Source organism: Hyla sarda, chromosome 4 (genome assembly GCF_029499605.1).
Source record: "Hyla sarda isolate aHylSar1 chromosome 4, aHylSar1.hap1, whole genome shotgun sequence".
Lineage (NCBI taxonomy): Eukaryota > Metazoa > Chordata > Amphibia > Anura > Hylidae > Hyla > Hyla sarda.
The window spans coordinates 296,721,277-296,743,543 of NC_079192.1; the positions used below are offsets into that span (position 1 = coordinate 296,721,277).

At 42.6% G+C, this 22,267-nt stretch overlaps 2 protein-coding genes across 8 annotated transcripts in view; one reads left to right on the forward strand and one right to left on the reverse strand.

Moving 5' to 3' along the window:
* The window catches only part of ANO4 (anoctamin 4), a 174,161-nt gene extending 159,688 nt beyond the window's left edge, over nt 1-14,473 (reverse strand). Inside the window, exons 1-3 of one of the 2 annotated variants that reach the window (XM_056574595.1) lie at nt 14,095-14,473; nt 4,576-4,656; nt 859-1,113 (exon numbers count right to left, since the gene is read on the reverse strand). In XM_056574595.1, coding sequence (XP_056430570.1) covers nt 859-1,113; nt 4,576-4,656; nt 14,095-14,323 — 565 coding nt within the window. In that variant the 5' untranslated portion in view covers nt 14,324-14,473. The remainder of the gene's footprint in view (nt 1-858; nt 1,114-4,575; nt 4,657-14,094) is intronic. The other variant, XM_056574597.1, reaches the window with a different exon arrangement.
* Nucleotides 11,211-22,267, forward strand: part of LOC130369397 (uncharacterized) — a 158,370-nt gene continuing 147,313 nt past the window's right edge. For 4 of the 6 annotated variants that reach the window (XM_056574600.1, XM_056574605.1, XM_056574601.1 and 1 more), the window contains exons 1-2: nt 14,719-14,841; nt 17,097-17,275. In XM_056574600.1, the coding sequence (XP_056430575.1) occupies nt 14,726-14,841; nt 17,097-17,275 (295 nt within the window). In that variant the 5' untranslated portion in view covers nt 14,719-14,725. Of the gene's footprint in view, nt 11,231-14,718; nt 14,842-15,726; nt 15,936-17,096; nt 17,276-22,267 lie in introns of those variants that run through there. The other 2 variants (XM_056574603.1, XM_056574602.1) reach the window with 2 other exon arrangements.

The following is a 22,267-nucleotide window of genomic DNA, read 5'->3' on the forward strand; positions in this document are numbered from 1 at the left end:
AACGCTGGGGCAATGGAGTACCCCTTTAACCTTGATTTGCTGTGAACTGCACTCTTCTTTACACCTCTTACAAATTTCCCATGTCTAAGGCTAGGTTTCCACACAGGTTTTTTCCTGGCATTTTTTTTTTAAACTGTCACTGCAGTTTTTAAGCCAAAGTCGAAAGTGGATCTGGTAAGAAAGAGAGGTATAAATCCTTCTTTTATTTGTAATTCCTTTCCAAAAAAAAAACGCCAGAAAAAAAACCTGTGTGAAAACCTAGCCTAAGGCTCCTTTCACAATGCCTTTGGGACCCGTCACTAACAAGTCCATCAGGCTCTTTTTTATTTTTTTCTCTGGCTAAAAATGTACCCGTTACCTGACGTGTACCAACGGGTGCTGACGGGTCTTGAAGGACCCCACTCACTATGATGAGGTCCCAACGGACCTGTTATTTTTTAGCAGCAAGTAGCGGGAGAAAAATTTGTGCTCGCACAAATTTTTCTCTTGCTATTCGTGATCCTATAATATCGGGCTTCACACTGCCGGAGACAAATGGCAATGTTAAAGTAGCCTAAGAGTAATGTACAGAAAATCTCATTTACCTTTGAATTTTTTATCTATGGTGAGGGCTTTAATGGACATATTTGCTTCTGGTCTCATAGCATTCCATTTTGAGTCACCATAGCATTGTATTATCAAGGTGTAGACATTCCCTTTGTTATCTAATGTCTCAGAGTATACCGCCATAACACACCATCCAATGGAACAGACCATAATTGTTTTATACTAGTTCCATTACAGCATAACAAAAAACCTCTATGTAAATGAAGAGACATACTTTTGTGGTATCACATGATAAGATATATGAAGCCTTACCGGGATTAGCATCTGAGTCTTGACTTAAGGTATCTTGGCTGCTGCTGCGAGAGACTGTAGGAATAATGGAAAGAGAAGTTGGACAAGATAAAGATGCTGATACGTCCATCTGTGCAAGGAAGGAGCAAGACATCGGAGCTGCTGGGACTTCAGAATTCTGCTGGGATTGTCCATATGGTTGGTATGGTTCATTGTGAACATAGGGAGGTTTCCAATGTGATATTCCTATTGCAACTGGTCCATTAACTTCAAAACCTAGAATACAGGAAGCATATTGTCAAAATAATTGCTTTTTAGCAAACACAGTTCAATTCTGTCTGTCAGTGATACATTATTTATGTCCTTTATGGAAACAATTATCAGCATTTATTTTACTTGGATTCCGTAGTACTATAGGTTTTATGGGAAATACTCAACTAACTACAAAGATATTGTATTTTACATTTTATGTTATGTACAGTACTTTTGGAAGCTCCTAGTCGGCAGTCAGGCTAATAACCATACTCAGAAGCGTAGATTGTAGCTTCTTGGCTTCGATGCTAAATGTGCAGTAGGGCCTCATATGCCAAATATACTACTGGTCTCTTATGGGGCAGATGTGTTTTGGCCCCCTTAGGCACCAGGGCCCAGGTGTGACTGCTACCTCTATAGCTACGCCCCTGACAATACTGGGACATAGCATGAGAGAAGGTCAATGGGTTTATGATACTCAAAGGCTTCTCTCTCAGCTGCTGAAAAGCATTTTATCCCTATACTCATGCCGTTTGTTTTTTTGTTTTGTTATTGTTTTTATTTTATTTTGTTTTGAATTGCCAAGTGTATGCATGTAGATGTAACCTTCCTCTCATTGCAGTTTTCTTTTGGATTTTTTTATGGCCTGCTAAGCAATGTGCAATTTTTAGGGTTAGATTTTTTCTGGTTTATTGCTTTATGTTACAGTATATATTATTAAGCCTATAATTTCACTTTTTTTAATGTGTTTTTTTTCCCAGTTTTTTAATACTTTGCCTATAGATTGGTGTATATATGGATGCCAAAATTCATAGTCTATTGTCAGATTTATTTAGCTTAGTAAACTTCATTACTTTAGTACTATTACAGAAATGCAATCACGATGCTTGTACTCTTTTTTTTTAAGAGTCATTATTTTGTCAATATTTGCAATAAATATATGTGAAAAGTAAAGGTTTTGTTAATAGCCTATAATGAATAGCCAAACTCAACACTTTATTATTAATTCTAGCTAGCCCTTTACTGTGCATTCACTGATAATAGCCTTGAACATAAAGTCCCAGGCTTAAAGTGGTTTTTAGTATTAAACACTGATGTCATATCCCACCAAGTATGGCAGCCCCTTCATTATCATGATCATATGAAGTCTACCCCTGGCATCGAGGAAGATGCCATCAATGTTACATTATGGAACAGGGGTGTACTCGGAATGGAGGCAGCAGCAATCACGATAATGGTGCAGGAATCAGGCATATTAGGAAGAGTCTTAGGGCCAGCAGCACAGCAGACACAGCAGCATAGCATGCAAGATTTTCGGGTAACAAGCAGAATTGGGGTACCTGGGCCGCAGTAGTACAATAGCAGACAGAATATTGAGGTTAGCAGTAATGCTGGGGGCAGTAAATTAGACCACCTGTGTGGAGCTTGTACTTGAGCACATGATGGTCACTGTATGGTGGTATTATTCAGGCTTAGTATAGTAGTGCACTGGTACTAAAAAGAATTATGTTTGGTTACATTTGTTTCAGGTTTTTTGAAAAGTTTTGAGAGCAGGGTGTGGAAGAGAGTAGTCTTCCAGAGACCTATGTTGGGTGGAAGCACTCACTTTGCGTACAGAAGTGAACTCGGCAAAGTATTGTGGCTCTATACAGCACTCGCATCTCTGCACTATACTCCGGGCCGGCTAGTGATGGGAATAGAAATTCCCCTCATTCATTCATATTTTCCGCCCAGAGTGGGGATTGGCCGGATGGTTGCTCTCAGAGGGAAATATGAATGAGTGAGTGGCCGGCCGGAGTATAGTGCAGAGATGTGGAGCGCAGAAGAAAGCCGTTCTGCATCTCTGCAATAGATGGGACGATCACAACGGGTGTCAGGAGTGACACCCGCTGTGATATGTCCTTAACTGCAGGTACTACTACTCCCAACATGGAGCACACTCTTCTCCATACTGGGAGCTGTAGTACCTGCATTAATAGACAGATCGCAGCGAGTGTCACTCCTGACACCCGCTGTGATCCTCCTGTATAATGTATAGATGAGGCAGTCCGCTCTTCTATGGTCCCCTGCACTGACGTATATATACACATATTCATATTTTCCACAGAGTTGCAATTGGCTGGAACCATCTGGCCAATCACAGCTCTCTGTGGGAAATATGAATAGAAAAAAACGCCATAGGCTCAACATGCTGCGACTTTACAAGACTGCCAAGGAGCTGGAAAACGCCACAAAAGAGTGAAAAAATGCCAAAAAGATTTTAAAAAATGCCAAACTGAAAAACGCAGTGGAAAAATAATTTTGCGTTTTTTCATTGATTTACAGCTAATATCTGGCCGCTTTACATGTAGAATTTGTTGCAGATTCACTGTGGTTTTCACCCCTATACACAGAATGTGGTGAAATCTGTCATAAATCCAAAAAATTATGAGAAAGCTGTAGAAATAATTCACAGCTGTTCTGACCAATGTAAATTCAACCAAAAGGGGAAATATTTTTTTCCCCTGTGTCTTAGCACAGGGGGCACTGGCTACATCAAAAGTTTCTTTTCTACTGAAGTGCTGACCCCTTAAAGGGGTACTCCACTGCCCCAGCATTCAGAACATTTTGTTCCTAACACTGAATGCCCGCTGCAGGGGTTGTGACGTCAAAGCCCATGCCCCTCGAGACGTCACGCCGTGTCCCCTCAATGCAAGTCTATGGGAGGGGGCGTGGCTGCTGCCATAGACTTGCAATGAGGGGCCTTAGCGTGACATCACAAGGGGCGTGGCCGTGATGTCATGACTCCTGAAGCCCGCGCTCAGAGTTCAAAACAAAATGTTCTGAATGCTGGGGCAGTGGAGTACACCCCTTTAAACACTGCCCACAGGAGCTCTTAGCACGCAGGTTGCCCATCAGTATTATGACCTGACATATCTGAAAATAGGAAACGATGTACCAACTTGCACACATTTACTTTTAGCTGCACACATATTAGTGAATGTAGGAGATGTTAGTCATGGTAAGGGGAGCAGAGGTTTTATTTTACTAAGTTATAATTGTTATGTAAAGTGTAAAGGTAAAAGCAGGATGAAAGTGGCCATTAATACTTACAAAACTAGTTGTTTCCAAACCTTATTCCAGCATGTAACCACTGCAGTGGGAAAATGAAAAAAAAAACAAAAAAACTATTCCCCAGCTAGAAGCCAAGCAGTATAGGTTGGAAACAATTGCATACCATATTCTTTACTCATCGGAAATACCTAGATGGATGGCTGGAATCCACATACAATATGGGATCACACTAGTTCTTCACTTGCTTCTCGTGAGAGTTTGTGTCTACCTTGATTTTCGTCTTTTTCGGACCACAAGTAATTCAGTTTGTTATGAAAGTGCATATATAAATGTAAAACCTTAGTAGTTTTAATATAGTTTTCCTTAAAAACATAGTGTTGCAAATGTACTTGCTTTGCTTGTAGTTTTTTCTGCTCACTCTTTGCTGCTTACCTATAGTGATCTGACTGACACAGCTGTAGTAGCTCGTCCCACTGGACAGATTATTGTAGCTGCCACTATTAGGATCTGTCTCTGTAAAATATGAAAAATATCATGAGAAACTGGAAGATAAAACTAGGAAAACCAGAGGTTTATTTGCTCCACAAGAAACCATCTCAAGCGCATAGCCATAAATCACACCTGCAGTATGTCTCTAGACAGCAAGACTAACGACTGGCAGGTCAGTACTTTTAGGTCGGAGTACAAATAAACCCACATCATAAAAGAAATGCTTTATGTGAAATAAAATTGGTTTCCTAGTGAACGCTATTGGAGCTTTGCAATGCTACACAGAGTTCCTTTATGCTTATATATTTTGGCATTTTTGGAATAGTCCCTGATCTTGTATATTTAAGCGGTGGCTCTTATCTTGCCTTTCATAGTTTTAAGTATACATCATTTAATCCCATTTGACATCTGTATCATTATGTCTGCAATATTATGCTCTAAAACTTACTTCATGGTTTTCTTATATTGTGCTGTAGAGGTCAAACAAGCTTAAGGATCTATTAACAACAGGGCCGTCTTTAATTTTCATTGGACCCCCATCAGCAGGGCTGGACTGGGGATAAAAAAAACCCCATAAAAGTCCCACAGGTCAAAGGGTGCAGCCGTAATATACATGACAAATAAATCCAGGCTTTCACTACACAGGTTCTAAGCACTGCAGCCTGTGAGGGAAGCCTGGCATTTCATTTGTCAGGCTTATATTCTGTCATGTTGCTGACTTGATGCTGTGCCCTGCATGCCAATCAAGCCAGCCAGAAAAAACTTTACAGTCTTGCGGCCAGGGGTGTAACATGTAACATGGGCCCCAGGGAAAATGTTCCAACTTCAACCTCCTCTCTATACAATCTCCCAATCTATAGTCCTCCAAATTGTAACAACGCTAACATAATGTAGGTTGGTAGTCAGGTATGTAGGTAGGTAGGTAGGTAGTTATGTAGGTACTGTATATAGGTTGTTATGCAGCCAGGTATGTAGTTAGTTAGGCAGCCAGGTATGTAGGTAGGCAGCCAGTAAGCTATCTAGCCTAGTATGTAGGTAGGGAGTTAAAGGATAAGCATCATGAAGAAAAACGAATCCCCTAACCGAAGGATAGGGGATAAGTTTTAGATCGTGGGGGGTCTGAGAGCTGCCCCCCCCCCCCTGCGATCTCCTTTTTGGAGCAGGGGTCGTGAGGTGCCCCTGTGCTAGAGAAAATGGGCTCCAAACAGGAGATGGCGGGGGACCCCAGCGCTTGGACCCTCCACGATCTAAAACTTACTTCCTTCGGATAGGGGATACGTTTTTCTTCATGATACTTATCCTTTAAAGGGGTACTCTGGCCCTAATACATCTTATCCCCTATTAAAAAAGGATAGGGGATAAGATGTTTGGTCGCGGGGGTCCTGTCGCAAGTCTATGCCTGTCACACCCCCTCCCATAGGCTTTCTTTAAGGGGGCGGGGTGTGACATCATGATACTCCGGCCCCGTGGTAGTCACGCTACACATCTGGAGCCTCCAGCGCTGCGGCACAAAGGTGGGTGCGCAATGACAGATTGCGGGGGTCCCCAGTGGTGGGACCCCCGCGATCAGACATCTTATCCCCTATCCTTTGGATAGGGGATAAGATGTATTAGAGCCATAGTACCCCTTTAAGGGCATATTCACACTGCAGAATCTCTGCTCGCGGAATTGTCCACCACTGAAATTCCACAGTGTGAAGGGGTCTTGCGGAAGACCCATTCACACTGACGGTACTGTTCACTGCGCGGAATTCTACTCGCAGAGTCCTGCTCACGCAATTCCGAGGGAATTCCGCAGTGTGAACATACCCTAAGTAAGCAAGTAGACCCCTCAGATTAGCCCCCCCAAGTAGGCAGGTAGTTGTCCCACATTAGCCCCCCCATATAGGCAGTAAGTATGCTCAGATTAGACGCCCCCCCTCCCCCAGTAGTCAGGTAGTCTCCTCAGATTAAACTCCGTCCCCAGTAGTCAGGTTGTCTCCTCAGATTAAACTCCCCCCCCCAGTAGTCAGGTAGTTTCCTCAGATTAAGCTCCCTCCCCAGTAGTCAGGTAGTCCCCTCAGATTTTTATATTAGACTCCTCCCCCCCCAGTAGACAGATAGTCCCCTTCACTTACCATGTGGCTGCAGCCAGCAGTGCACCACACTTCATCGAGGACGATGCTGCTGCTGTAGAAGCAGGAGGCAAAAGCTAAAGTTGTACTGCCTCCGGCTTTCATTCATTGCTCCGACTCGGCATCCCCGGTCCGTTCGCATTGGAGCAGAGATACCTTTCACAGCTGGGCAGAGGCTCCTCCCCTAGATGACAAGCGGTGCACGGACGTACAGAAACGGCGGCCGCGCAATGAAGTAGAACCTAGTGACGCACCGACCATGTGATTTTGGGAACATAATTACGCGGTCGCCGTATCTATATTGCCGCACACCACTCGTAAGCTGGGAGAGGATCCTCTGCACAGCAGTGAAAGGTATTTCATGCTCTGGTGCAAACAGACTGGGGACACCAGGTCGGCGCAATGAATGAGATCCAGAGGCTGAGCAACTTTAACTTTTTCCTCCGACTCCTACATGGGCCCTGCCTGGAACAGTGGCGGTGGCTAGCTGCTTTAGCATGGGGCTAAAGGGCTAGCTGCTTTGGGCCCCCAGGAATGACAGGGCCCAGGGCAGCTGCCCCTTTTGCCCCGCATTAAAGACGGCCCTGATTAACACATACAGGAAAGATTTATCAAAACTTGAGCAGAGAAAAAGATGACCATTTGCCCATAGATAACTTCATTCATTTTTGAAAAAGCCTCTGAAAAACAAAAGAAGCAATCTGATTGGTTGTTATGGGCTACTGGTCAGCTTTTCTCTGCACTGGTTTTGATAAGTGCATATTTGATGGGCAGGATGCACTACGTATGACCCTACCCTTAGGATGTATTCACACCTACAGTGTCCTACACATATTTGATGCACAGGATTTTAATCTGCAGATTTAATGCTGAAGTGTTCAATGTAAACTAAGTGACTGAACACAACTTTAAATCTACAACTTCAAATCCTGTGTATCAAATATGCATAGGATACTGTACTTGTACTTGCCTCCAATATAACCTTAAAGGGGTTTTCCCATGGACTAGATGTTCTCTGGTCATCTCCGGCCTGTTTATGGCTGGTCGGAAGCTAATGTAGCTCTGTGAGCTATGTTGTTCACTTAACTCCTGGAGTTATGTAAATAGCGTATTTCTCAGTGCTTCACAATTTGTGCAACTACCATTAATGTCAGTAGGAGTTATGCAAGTTGTGTAACAGAGCCGACTCCAACAGATGCAATTTGGCTGGGGAGCCATCATTTTTCGTCCATGGAAAAACCACTTCAAAAAAACTGTATATAAATTTGAATTATTGGCTCTGTGCTTAAACGAGTTGTCCTGTAGGATGAAATAAAAAAAGGGCAGCCTAGTTTAAAAAAATTAAATTAAATTAAAAAAGAATTCCTATATTAATGATGCCCGAAGCCACCACAGCAGACTCAGTAGTGGGGGATCAGTGAGGTGAGTACTGCAATTTTATTTTATTATTTTTCTAAACATGTCTGTTACGCTTTTTTTGTGTACACTTAAGAGAAATTTTTTTTTGCATGTCCAAAGTTCACTAATTTCAACTGATGAAATCCAGTGATGATATCTTGTGAATTCTATACTGTAGTCCTTCCACCTGCACATTGCTTAACAGTGTTCTGGTACTTAAGCAAACATATGAACATAGGGGGACATTTCTTAAAACCTGTGCAGAGGAAAAGTTGACCAGTTGTGCACACCAACCAATCAGATTGCTGCAGTCATTTATCTTTGGGAATATAGTAACTTAAAGGGGTATTCCAGCTCTAGAAAAAATTAGCAAGTGACAAAAAAATAAAGATAGAAAAATAAAAAAATAAACCATACTCACCTGTCACATCCACTGCAGCAGCCGATCCTGTCCCTACCACTTAACTCTGCTTCCTGGTTCCTGTGACACCTCAACTCCACAGGAACTGCCTGTTCAGCCAGTCACTGGCTGCAGTGGTGTCCAGCCTTAGTCAATGACTAGCTGAGCGGGCAGCCACAGGAAGCAGCAGTAGAGACAAGATAATATCAGAATGGCAGTCACTTTAAACAATTCTGGGGCTGGAATACCCCTTAAAAGGTATTTTCTAGGCAAAAATAATTAAATGCCTATCCACAGGATAAGTCATTAATAGTTAAAAAGCAGGGTGCCCACACCCAACACCCACAGCTGATCAGCTAATCGGCACAGTGGCACCAGAAAAACAATGTACAAGAGTAGAAAGCCCCTTAAACAATGCCCTTTTGACTCCCATAGGCCATCAATAATTTTTGTCTGGAAAATCCCTTTGATCAGACTTGTCTGACAAGGTGTCTTTAATCTTACTGCTCGATTTATGATTTTTTTTTTTTTTACAATTGCAGTGTAAATTGATTAACTATAAAATATGTATATATGCACACTTCTGTGTGTTAAAATGTACCTGAGGATTATAATACCGTATATACTCGAATAGAAGCCGACCCGAATATAAGCCGAGGCCCCTAATTTCACCCCAAAAACCTAGGAAAAGTTATTGACTCGACTATAAGCCTAGGGTGTGAAATAGATCATCCCGCCATGTCATCATCCTTCCACCTTCCACCTGTCATCATCCAGACCCCCGTCATCATCCCCCCCCTTCATCATCATCGCCTGTCAATCCCTTCATCAGTGGTCTTCAACCTGCAGACCTCCAGATGTTGCAAAACTACAACTCCCAGCATGCCCGGACAGCCATCGGCTGTCCGGGCATGCTGGGAGTTGTAGTTTTGAAACCTCTGGAGGTCCGCAGGTTGAAGACGACTGTGGCCTTCGTCATCATCCAGACACCCCCTTTAGTTTTCTACTCCCCTCCCCTCGGTGGGAAGGAAGGGTGAGCTGGTCCGGGCCATCTATGCTGCAGGGACCGTCCGGTGGGGAGGGTTAGTTGTTCCGGGCTGTCCATTTTCACCGGGGGGGGTCCTCTTCTCCGCGCTCCGGGCCCGGCCCCGGACTAGTGACATTGCCTTGATGACAACGCACAGGGACGTTCATGCGCGTCCCTGTGCGTCGTCGTCAAGGCAACGTCACTAGTCCGGGGCCGGGCCCGGAGAAGAGGGCCCCCCCCCCCCGGTGAAAATGGACAGTCTGGAACGACTACCCTCCCCACCAAACGTTCCCTACAGCATAGATGGCCCGGACCAGCTCACCCTTCCTTCCCACCGAGGGGAGATGAGTAGAAAACTAAAGGGGGTGTCTGGATCATGACGAAGGCTGCAGTGGTCTTCAACCTGCGAACCTCCAGAGGTTTCAAAACTACAACTCCCAGCATGCCCGAACAGCTGATGGCTGTCCGGGCATGCTGGGAGTTGTAGTTTTGCAACATCTGGAGGTCTGCAGGTTGAAGATCACTGAGAAGGGATTGAAAGGCGGACAGTTCACTCGAGTATAAGCCAAGGGGGGGGCGTTTTCAGCACGAAAAATCGAGCTGAAAAACTCGGCTTATACTCGAGTATATACGGTAGGCCTCTCCTGAATTAAAGTGCACTTACTTCTGTTTAGTTGAGGCAACACATCTAAGTTTCATAGAGCGCTGTGGTCTAAGGTCTGCAATGCACAGGACCTAAAAGCATTGTAATGTAAGTAATGTATTTCTCTATTTGATCATACCATGTTTATTGTGCTTAGTCAACAAACACTACAACTATGTCTTTAGTCTGCTGTGAATAATCAAAGGGGCTACCAGCACTGCAGTATTGACTACTGTAATATACAGAGAAATGTGACTTGGATCTTGTTTTTCTGTTTCCTTGTACCAACCACATATCAAATTATCACAGAATTCACAATGACAATTTTATGCAGCTTTGTTCCGCCGCAACTATATCTATACAATATTAATGCTGTACGCGCTATACTGTGTGCAATCTATATAAAAGCTATTTCAGCAGTACCCATACCAGAAAAGTGAAACATTTTTACTGTAGACTATCACTAGTTTACTCTCCATTAGCTGCTTAAGCTTTCTATAAAGAATCGGCATTTCTAGGTGTCCCCAATGATCCAATTACTTGCTTATCTGTAACTGGATCCACAGAGATCAGGCTTTAGAGACAATTCAAGCCAACACTGCACATTACCTTCTCTAGCAGTCTAGGAGAACGTAGCCGAATGACAAGAATCTGACAAATAAAATTCAAAGAATGGAGAGGAAAGGCCAAGGACATTCTTCAGAAGTGCCTGTCAGCAAGGATGTTATTAAGCATCAAGGGCACAATTGTCCTGGCATTATAGAAACCGTAACTAAATTAAGTTTTTATACTACAAACAAATATTTTATGCTGGTTCATAACTGGTTTGCCACAAGCCAAAACTGTATGTCTAATAATAGATACAATATTAAAAATGTATACATGACGCCAAACTTTAGAGTGACTAGATAGCACGGAACTGCATTGTAAAAGTATTTTTGCCAGTCAAAGGCCGGAAACCAAATTCCTTGTTGTCCTCATTACCATAATTTGGTTGAAGGGAATGTCATGATGGGGTAAGGACAGTAACAACAGTAAAATGCATGTAAGTTTGATTGTCTGGGCCCTTATGTATTAGAAAGTTCATCTCTATCTCTCTGGAGGAATGGGCACATCTTTGTCAGTTTATTTTCCCAATTATTTCCCAATAATTCCTTTCCGTCTGACCACAGTGCTCTCTGCTGACACCTCTGTGCAGAAGCAAATCCCCATAGCAAAGACATGCTGCTCTGGACAGTTCCTAAGGCTAAGTTTCCACTTGGTTTTTTTCTGTCAGTTTTTGGAAAACTACCACTGCAGTTTTTGAGCCAAAGTCAGAAGTGGATCCATAAGGGATGAGAAGTATATATCCTTCCTTTATATGTCCTATTCCTTTTGAATACACTTCTAGCTTTGACTCAAAAACTGCAGTGGCAATATTCCAAAAACTGCAAGGAAAAAAACCAAGTTGAAACTTAGCTTAAAATGGACAGAGGTGTCAGCAGAAAGAACTTCCTCTGTAGCATACAGCAGCTGATAAATAATGGAAGGATTAAGATTTTTTAATAGAAGTAATTTACAAATCTTTTTAACTTTTTGGCACCAGTTGATAAAAATTCCCCCCCCCCCCCCCCCCCCACCAGAGTAACCCTTTAAGCTATGAGACCCTATGGCAGGATCCCTGTGGAGGCCAATGCAATGCATTTGAGTCATGCCCACCTGAGAAATCATCATCATATGTAATATGTCATATACAGACAAATAGTAGTATTGTTCCCCATAGTAATGGGGCTACACGAGTAGTTTGGTTTGAGGACCAGTTAGGAGGCATCATTCCTAAGTAGGGGGAAATAAGGGGGCAGCAATATTGAGTGGGTTGCACTAATAAGGCACCATTTCTGAGGGGGGGGGGGCACTATTTCTAAGTGAAGGCATTTCTGAGGCATTATTAGTAAGGGTGAACCAATACTGATGAGGATGCACTAAAGGGTACCATAACTGAGTGGGGGCACTCAGGGATGACTACTGCAAGTGGGGCCACCATTATTTGGGGGCACTATGGCCTAAAAACATCAAGGGCATGTGCCTTGGTCTATTTATCCTAGCAATGCCTTTGCCTCTTTGGTTAAGATGACCAGCTTAGGCTGCATTCACACGGCCGTCTAGACCCGTCTGGTTCTTCTCCTGTCAAAAATAAAAACAGACTTATAAAAAACGGACAATAACGGATACAAACGGATGTTATCCGCTTCTATCCATTTGGATCCATTATTGTTCAGTTAATAAACCAAAAAAATTTTTTTTTTTTGTTCTGAACATGCTCAGAAGTAAAAACGGGTCAAAAAATGGATTTAAAAAAACAATGACATTAAAGGCTCATCCTTTTTCTATAGACTTAAATGTTAAATTTACTGTATCCATTTTTTCATCCGTTTTTTTGACGGAAGAAAAAATACTGCATGTGCCGTTTTTTCTGCCGTCAAAAAAACGCAAATGAGTGCACATGGGTACAAACGGATGTAAAGGGATCCTAAAAAAATCCCATTGACATGAATGGAGGGGGCGTGGCGTGACGCCCTGTCCCCAGTCCCGGAAACCCGGAGGTTTCCGAAACTGGAGACGCAGTACCAGCATAGAATGCAGGTGCTGCAGGAAGATCGAGGGGGGTCCAAGCGGCGGGCCCCCCGCGATCAGACATCTTATCCCCTATCCTTTGGATAGGGGATAAAATGTTTTTGCACGGAATACCCCTTTAAGCTTTGAAATGCTGTAAATACCCTATGTTTAAGTGGATTGTTCCCTTAAGCCAGTGGTCTCCAATCTGTGACCCTCCAAATGTCGCAAAACTACAACTTCCAGCATGGCCGTGAGCCAATGGCTGTCTGACCATGCTGGGGGTTGTAGTTTTGCAACAGCTGGAGGGCCACAGTTTAGAGACCATTGGCTTAAAGGAACAGCTTGCGCCGAATGTTAGATTCCAGCTTTTGCATTATTATGGACTATATTATAAATCTGGTATTTATACTGATCTTTAATGCAACAAATAGAAAAGTTTATAAATCCCAGTTTATAAACCTTTGCAACCGTAACCATTATAACTTTAAATCCTAGCAGACTGTACTAATTTTCAGGATATAAATAAAGTTTATGGATCTAGTATCAAAAGGAAATGTGTAAACATATTTATTTGTAAACATTGTCTTGTTTTATGTATAATAAACAATATTTAAGGCTAATAAAATGTATTTATAAACAACCAAAATAGGAAAGTCACACTAAAGAGTTGGACATTGTTTCAGTAACTAAACTAAACAAGGCAAAAGTCCGCCTCTTCCCAGTCACAATGGCTGTACACGGGGAGCGCTTAATCCTATTCAGTTTCACAGTATTAGCCACAGCGTGATAAGTCTGCCTTTAATCCACTAAAGAGTCAAATATGTTAAAAAGCCCTTTCGAGCAGGGGTCATTTCTCCATCCGCATATACTACATAATCTACTAGACTGCTATTCTATTCAATAAAACATTGCTACAACATGTTTACTACATTGTTCTATTTGAATTGCCTTAATATTGGATTATAATCAATTTAAAGGTTTGAAAGCCCGCCATGTACCATCATTTGATTTATTTTTGTTAGCCATTTAAAAGGTATCATATCTGCAAGACTGGTATTGTGTCTCTCTCCAAGAGCTATAAAAAAAAGAAATTCTCAGACAAGTTTCAAAACACTCGGAATGCTGAACAGTAGACGTAGGTGTCTGATGATTTCCCCTGATAAAATGCTAATAACAATCTGTTGAAATGACCTAAAAACCTTCTGCTGCAGAATTGAAGGGGTTACAGAATTTGCAGCGATGCAAGCATTCTATATCGTAAAGAGAGGAATGAAATGACATTTACCATATCCAGTGAGGGGGGACCCCCTGCCTCTGCTGTAGGTCCTCGCTGGGCTGGCTGGCATAGAAACAGCTGTCTCTGGACGGGAGGAGTTGGAATTAATATCCCCGGCATCACCTAATGCATTCTTTGTATCGATGGACTTGTAGTGTCTGAGCTCCAAAGCCCCTCCACCAAACTCATGCAGTGGGCTGCATTTAGCTCTCAGCTTTCTCTTGTGTGAGCTCTGCATGACTGCCACATACTGCCTGACCTAGTGACACAGTACCAGGACAAGTCCCCAGTGGCTCGGGCTTTGTGATCAGAATTGCGCCTTCAGTCTACAGAACACTACATGTTATTCTTCATCACTCGCCTGAAATTGTCTTGTGCCAGGACTCGCTGCCAGCCAGGATATAAGCCCTCGGCACTGGATCACATTTCATTTACTTACTGCCTTCGTCCAGTTTTAATCTCTCCGATGAAATTAACAAATCCAAATTCCACAGAGAGAATCCCCTTGCCATCCAAAATATCCTTTTCTAGAATTGAAGATTCCTTGACTGCAAAGATCTTTAGCAAGTCGTGATGCTGACAATATTTAGAGAACACTCCATCAGTTCTCTGTCTCTCCAGCTGGTGCACACAGTCCAGGATGGGAAGAGCAGAAAAGGGTGGTGTTTATTTCACGTGGCTGAGGTGTTCTGTGCTAACACTGTTCGTGTGGGAAGGGTTTAGCATTCAGGCAACTACTGGAAATAAGAAGAAATAGTAGGTCCATTTACTTTATTCTATAAATATTATAGTTACATGTCGAAAGGATAAATCTGTATATTTACTGTATGTGTATTGTTTATCTACAGTACTGTAATGTGTGTAATAGGGCAGAGCGCTCGGCACAGCTCCCATAGACCCGCGAGGATAATGATGCCCAAGGACACCACGTCCGTACACACTCTAGTGGGGTGCTCAATCCGGTGCTTAGGGCAAAATATTCAAGAAAGAATGAAGATGGCACTCACCACGGTGGAGGTAACGACTGTGCTTTATTCAGTAATCGGCAGACTTACAGCATGGGGAGGAGGAACGCCAAGAGCGTGATAGCTATTTCGTGCACCTGGTGCACGAAATAGCTATCACGCTCTTGGCGTTCCTCCTCCCCATGCTGTAAGTCTGTCGGTTACTGAATAAAACACAGTCGTTGCCTCCACCGTGGTGAGTGCCATCTTCATTCTTTCTTGTATATTTAGTACTGTAATTTGTTCCTCTAGAAAACTTTACAAAGTGTCCCTGTGATAAGTCCTTTCCATAAAAGTGGCCTGAAAAGTGTGCCCTGGTAAGGCAGAACATATCCCAAAGTAGTCTAACATCTATCTGCTTGCACCCATTATAAACAGGGGAATAAACATACTGGGGGAGATTTATCAAAACCTGTCCAGATGAAAAGTTGTAGATTTGTCCATAGCAACCAATCAGATCACTTCTTTAATTTTGCAGAGGCCTTTTCAAAAAGGAAAAAAGCAATCTGATTGGTTGCTATGGCAACTTTTTCTCTGGACAGGTTTTGATAAATCTCCCCCACTATGTTTCATAGCAGACAATATTATTTAGACTACTGAAATGAACAGGGGAAATTACCAGAAACATCCTTTATGTTTTGGGTGCTCTTTTTACGGCCACCATTGGAAGCATACTCTGCTGGGTTTTGTGGGGCAACCAAGAAGCCAGTCAAGGATGGACCAGTATGTCCAGTAGGTCGCTGCAGCCATGACAAGGCTTCTGGGCTTTGTATGACAATGCCTGCACAGGAAGTATGGGAGCTGCGGGGAGAAGAGCATGGGGAGCTAGGTGGAAATAATGAAGAGGTGAATGTATTTTTTTTGTTTCTTTTTCTTTTATGGGGCCTAATACTATATGGGGACACTGTAAGGCGTCTAATACTATATGGGGTCAGTGTAAGGGGCCTAATATTATAGGGGGGAATGTGATCATTATAATAACATCCATACCATGCCTAGTCTACCCAAGTTACCCCTACCCCTGCTCATATTGTTGATCATGATGAACAAAGGGCAGGGGTCAAAGGGAGTAGATTACTGACTCTGTGCTTCGCCTGCTCCTCCCCTGTCCGGCCACATGATATGCATATGCGCAAGGCCCACCTGCCACTAATAAACCTTTGCAGCATGCATAAAATGCCTCTTGTGCCCTGACAGCACCCCCATTAGCCACAGGCCCGCCTCATGCCTACCAGAGTCTAGTCTATGTGTATGTAGCTCATATCCAGGGACTTAGCTATAGAGCTAGCAAAAATAGCAGTCGCACTGGGGCCCTGGTGCCTAAGTGGGCCCCAAAGCACTTCTTCCCCATAAGAGACCAGTATCATAATTGGCATATGGGGACCTGTTGCAGATTTTGTATCATGGTCCAGAAGCTAAAAGCTAAATTTTGCTCATGTCATTGCATCCCACTACGTGATGTTGTCGGAGAGAGAGAGATAAACAAGTAGCAGACCTTCCGATGGCAGGCAGCGGGCTCTATCTTGAGTTTTGCAATGATCCCTCACCTCACTGTGACATAAACATAAAATAAAATTGTGGGGGATTTTCTTGTGATCAATTTAAGCATGGTCATTATATAAAGTGTGACTCATTGGGAACCATATAAAAATGTTATACAGCTTATAAAGGTGAATACATTGAGTAACCACACAGTATAACACTCCCCTTATTTTGTATAATTCTAAAACCACATTAACTAATAAATATCCAGAGCATTGTGTTGCACTGTAGCACAATCCATAAACTTTACATGGTAATTTAGGGTTAGTGTACTCTTAAACAATGCTACCAGGTTACCAAAACAACTCCCATACAACTACAGGGCTGACTGACAGGTCTGCTCAATTGGGATTTTCTGTTCTCTGTTGCTCTCAGTTCCTCCTTAGTTTGCCATGTAACACTGTCATTTCTTTATCTGAAAATGGCTGCAACTTGTTTGTCATTGCCAAAAATATTTTTTTCCAGTGGAAACATGGACAAGACATCCCTGGCAATAGAAGGACAGAACCAACTCCCTGTCAGGAACCAGATAAACTGTACACAGTCTCTGGATGGCACAAGACAGAGGATTCTACCAGGAGAGATGAAGATGAGATCTGTCACAACAAGATCATACACTGCCCGTCCAAGGCTATGGGCATCAGGTTGGTGGCGCTCATATTAGTGTCAATATTTATTAATGCTACTCTATCATTGTTCCTAAACATAAACGTATTTATAGAATAAAGCATGCTGGGAACTTAAAATCTGGCTATGTTCAGTAAAAGAAATGTGGCAGATTTTGCTGCATGTACTGTACTGAGCAAGTTGTGGGTTTATGTTGCAGATTTAACCCATGTAAATACGGCATCATTTATCACATTTCCAATGATATCTATTTTCTATTTATTTTATACATCTTATTATAACATATGTTATTGTTTTCCTAATGCTACCAAGGATTTATTTTTACTTTTAGGATTATACTTGTTGCTTTGCTCTGCAATGATAATCACTTTGTTATTAAGTCTTTAGCATATATTAAAATGGGATGTCCGGTGAAAAAAATGACTCAGCATGGCTAAAAATAGAAAATAAGGCATACTCATCTGCCAAATCTGCCACCACTGTGGTTCCATTATGCCTGGGTGTTTGCTGTTTTACAACTTCTTTGTGGCATCTTGACACACAGATATGTGTCAAGGTGTCACCAGGGAGCAATGAGCATCAGAAATCTGAGGACCATTAGAACACCAGCAGCATGGGATCAAGCAGGAAAGTGACATCGTGGAAAAACATTAACCTAATATTCTTCATAAGAAAATTTGATTTCCTTTTTAAAGAATTCATGGCTTATAAAATCATTGCTTTGTCCAAGCTGAAGTAGAGGCATGGACAAAGTCCAGTAAGTGAGGGTGGGCTAGCACTCCTCTGTGCTCTCTCCTGTCTGATAGGACAGGAGAGAGCACAGAGGAGTCATATCAGACAGGAGAGAGCACAGAGGAGTATCATCAGACAGGAGAGAGCACAGAGGAGTGCTATCAGACATGAGAGAGCACAAAGGAGTCCTATCAGAAAGGAGAGAGCACAGAGGAGTCCTATCAGAGAGGAGAGAGCACATAGGAGTCCTATCAGAGAGGAGAAAGCACAGAGGAGTACTATCAGACAGGAGAGAGCACAGAGGAGTACTATCAGGCCAAACAATGCAAGATAAGAAGAGGTTGAAAGTTGGAGACAAAATATTTGAAAAAAATATAGACTGTGCAGAAAGGCAGATATATCCGGAATTTTCTGGTAGAATAGGGGGATGGCAACATAAGTGAACTACAGCCAAGAAAGAAATGAATGTTTATATGCTAATATATACAGACGCAACACTCAAATAACCAATCAAAATATAACATGATGATTTTGACATGATAACTAACCTCTCCTTTTTGTCAAATGTAAAAACTAATGTACTTCTGTATAATAAACAGAACTTTCAGAACTCTTTGGGACAGCTCCTGAGAGAGTTTTATACCAACTTTTTGTCTGGTGTATATTTCTTGTGTCATGCACATTTTAAGGCCAAAACCGCAGCCAACCTTGACACTATCAGACAGGAGAGAGCACAGAGGAGTGCTATCAGACAGGGGAGAGCACAGAGGAGTACAATCAGACAGGAGAGAGCACAGAGGAGTGCCATAAGACAGAAGAGAAAAAGACAAAGCGCTCCACTGTGAAGAACAGTATAACACAGGACGGGCCCCAAATACTGAAGGACTCACCTGATTCAGTTGTGCTGATTGGAGGCACAACGCTCGTAAGGGTGTATATGAATATTCCTTTCGGATGGTTGTGTGGATACTGCAACCAGGAAATCCACTTAGGACTGCAGCTGGACCCGCCCTCGCAGCAGCGTGGGAATGTAGGAACTAGATATTGTGCACCATCCGGTAAAAAGGATTGGGAAATTGCAGCGCTGTCCACAACCGAGGTGAGTAAAATCTTTTCCTTTATTGATACATGTAACGCGTTTCAAGTATCATGTATCAATAAAGAAAAAGATTTTGCTCACCTCGGCTGTGGACAGCGCTGCAATTTCCCAATCCTTTGTACCGGATGGTGCACAATATCTAATAAGACAGAAGAGAGCACAGAGGAGTCCAATCAGACAGGAGAGAGCACAGAGGAGTCCTATCAGACAGGAGAGAGCACAGAGGCGTCCTATCAGACAGGAAAGAGCACAGAGAAGTACTATCAGACAGGAGAGAGCACAGAGGAGTAATATCAGACAGGAGAGAGCACAGAGGAGTCCTATCAGACAGGAGAGTACAGAGGAGTACTATCAGACAGTGGAGAGCACAGATGAGTCCTATCAGACAAAAGAGAGCACAGAGGAGTGCTATCAGACAGGAGAGAGCACAGAGGAGTACTATCAGACAGGAGAGAGCACAGAGGAGTCCTATCAGACAAGAGAGAGCACAGAGGAATGCTATCAGACAGGAGAGTGCACAGAGGAGTACTATCGACAAGAGGGAGAGCACAGAGGAGTGCTATCAGACAGGAGAGAGCACAGAGGAATCCTATCAGACAGGAGAGCACAGAGGAGACCTATCAGACATAAGAGAGCACAGAGGAGTGCTATCAGACAGGAGAGCAGTGCTATCAGACAGGAGAGAGCACAGAGGAGTACTAGCAGACAGGAGAGAGGACAGAGGAGTGCTATCAGACAGGCGAGAGCACAGAAGAGTACTGTACTATCAGACAGAAGAGAGCACAGAGGAGTACTGTACTATCAGACAGGAGAGGAAACAGAGGGGTCCTATCAGACAGGAGAGAGCACAGAGGAATCCTATCAGACAGGAGAGTACAGAGGAGTACTATCAGGCAGTGGAGAGCACAGAGGAGTCCTATCAGACAGGAGAGCAGTGCTATCAGACAGGAGAGAGCACAGAGGAGTACAAGCAGACAGGAGAGAGGACAGAGGAGTGCTATCAGACAGGAGAGAGCACAGAAGAGTACTATCAGACAGGAGAGAACACAGAGGAGTACTATCAGACAGGCGAGAGCACAGAGGAGTACTGTACTATCAGACAGGAGAGAGCACAGAGGAGTGCAATCAGACAAAAGAGAGCACAGAGGAGTGCTATCAGACAGGAGAGCAGTGCTATAAGACAGGAGAGAGCACAGAGGAATACTAGCAGACAGGAGAGAGGACAGAGGAGTGCTATCAGACAGGAGAGAGCGCGCAGAGGAGTGCTATCAAACAGGAGAGAGCACAGAGGAGTGCAATCAGACAGGAGAGAGCACAGAGGAGTGCTATCAGACAGGAGAGAGCAAAGAGTAGTCCTACCAGACAGGAGAGAGCAGAGGAGTACTATCGGACAAGGGAGAGCACAGAGGAGTGCTAGCCCACCCTCACTTACTGGATTTTGTCCATGCCTGTGCTTCAGCTTGGACAACGCCATGATTTTATAAGCCATGAATTCTATAAAAAGGAAATAACATTCTCTTATAAAATATATTACAAAGGTTAATGTTTTGAAAAGATGTAAAACATATAAAAAGTTTTTGTATCTGACACTGCCCATTTAAGTCACCCTGACCATTTTTAAAGTATTTTTACTTTGGCCAGGAAAGAACTTAATAACATGTTTTGGGTTTTTTACTATACAAAAAAAAAAAAAACTTACCAGCATAATTTAGTATGGAAAAGGTTAAATAACAATAAATAGAATGAGACCTACAATATTTTTCACAGTTATTTTAGATGACTAAATTATTAAACAAAACTGCAATAAACATAACATATGTTCCCATGGTAACAATTATAAAGCACAAAATGTGATGTACTTTAATAGTAAATTGCACATTAGTACTATAAATAATAAAACTTATTATCCCCATTATTAGTATAAAAGTTAGAAACAACATTAACATTTTTAGGTTGGTAATAATTCAAGTGTTATGGGCCTCAAAGAGTTATTCTAGGGAACTTTTTTTTTTTTTTATAAATTTGCTCAGTCAGGTGCTTAGGTATATAAAAATAAAATATACCTTCCTGGCTCCCCTGACACTGATGTTCTAATGGCGCTCGAGTCCCGCTGTTCAGCACTTCCGGGGTCAGTACTTAGAATTGCCCTTTCAGCAAATCAGTGGCTAAGGTGGGACACCTCTGTGGCCACTAATTGGCTTAGTGGGCTTTAACACATGCTGACCCCTACCTCAGAAGTTTAGAGCAATGGAATCAGAGAACCATAAGATATGGTGGAGGCAGGCAAATATGGAAGGCAATTATAACGTGTTTTTTTTTTTTTTTTTTTTTTTTAATGTCTAAGCACCTGCATGAGCACAATTGACCATAGTATGGCCAACACATTTGTAGCATGTTCTGCTTGTGCTAGATAAACAGATATACTTTGTTATTTTTTTATGCTATTATGCCAATTTTTGTGTTTTTTTTCATAGCAGAATTTTTTTTAAATCATTTTATACATATACTATTCAGTATTTAGTCTAATGATTGAGCCTACTGAGTGTAGCAAAGAGTAAAAAACAGTTTTAGGGTAGGGTCACATGGAAAATGATCTGCAGCGTATTCTAAGATGCTGATCTGCCGAAGGCCCCACCCTATATTGTGCCTCCAGCTGTTTCCCCATGTACTGCTCGCAGCAATGTAATGCACCTTTCCGAGCCACACAGGGACTTGCAAGTCACCCGGCGCATGCGCAGTGTACTCAGACATCATGGCCGCTTCGCGATGTTGTTGTTTTGCTGCATGACCCTCATTCTCTTGAGATTTAGCTCCCGGACACATCCTGACATTTTCCTTTACAATTTTGCAAGTATAATACAGAATTCTTTTTTCCAGGAGTGATGGCAAGACACCCAGGCCCAACTACGGCACAAACAATCCCAAACTATAATAATACCATCACTTTGTTTCACAGATAAAATAAGGTTTTTATGCTGGAATCCTGTGTTTTCCTTCCTCCAAGTATAATGCTTCACATAAATCAGGAGCAGGAGAAGGACACTGAACAATGGTTTGCATGACATCATTGTTGTTCAGTGTTTTCCTAATGCTTAGAGGTTACCTTGGGTTCCTTTGTGACCTCATGGACTATTACGCGGATTGCTCCTGGCATAATCTTTGTTGGTCGACCACTCCT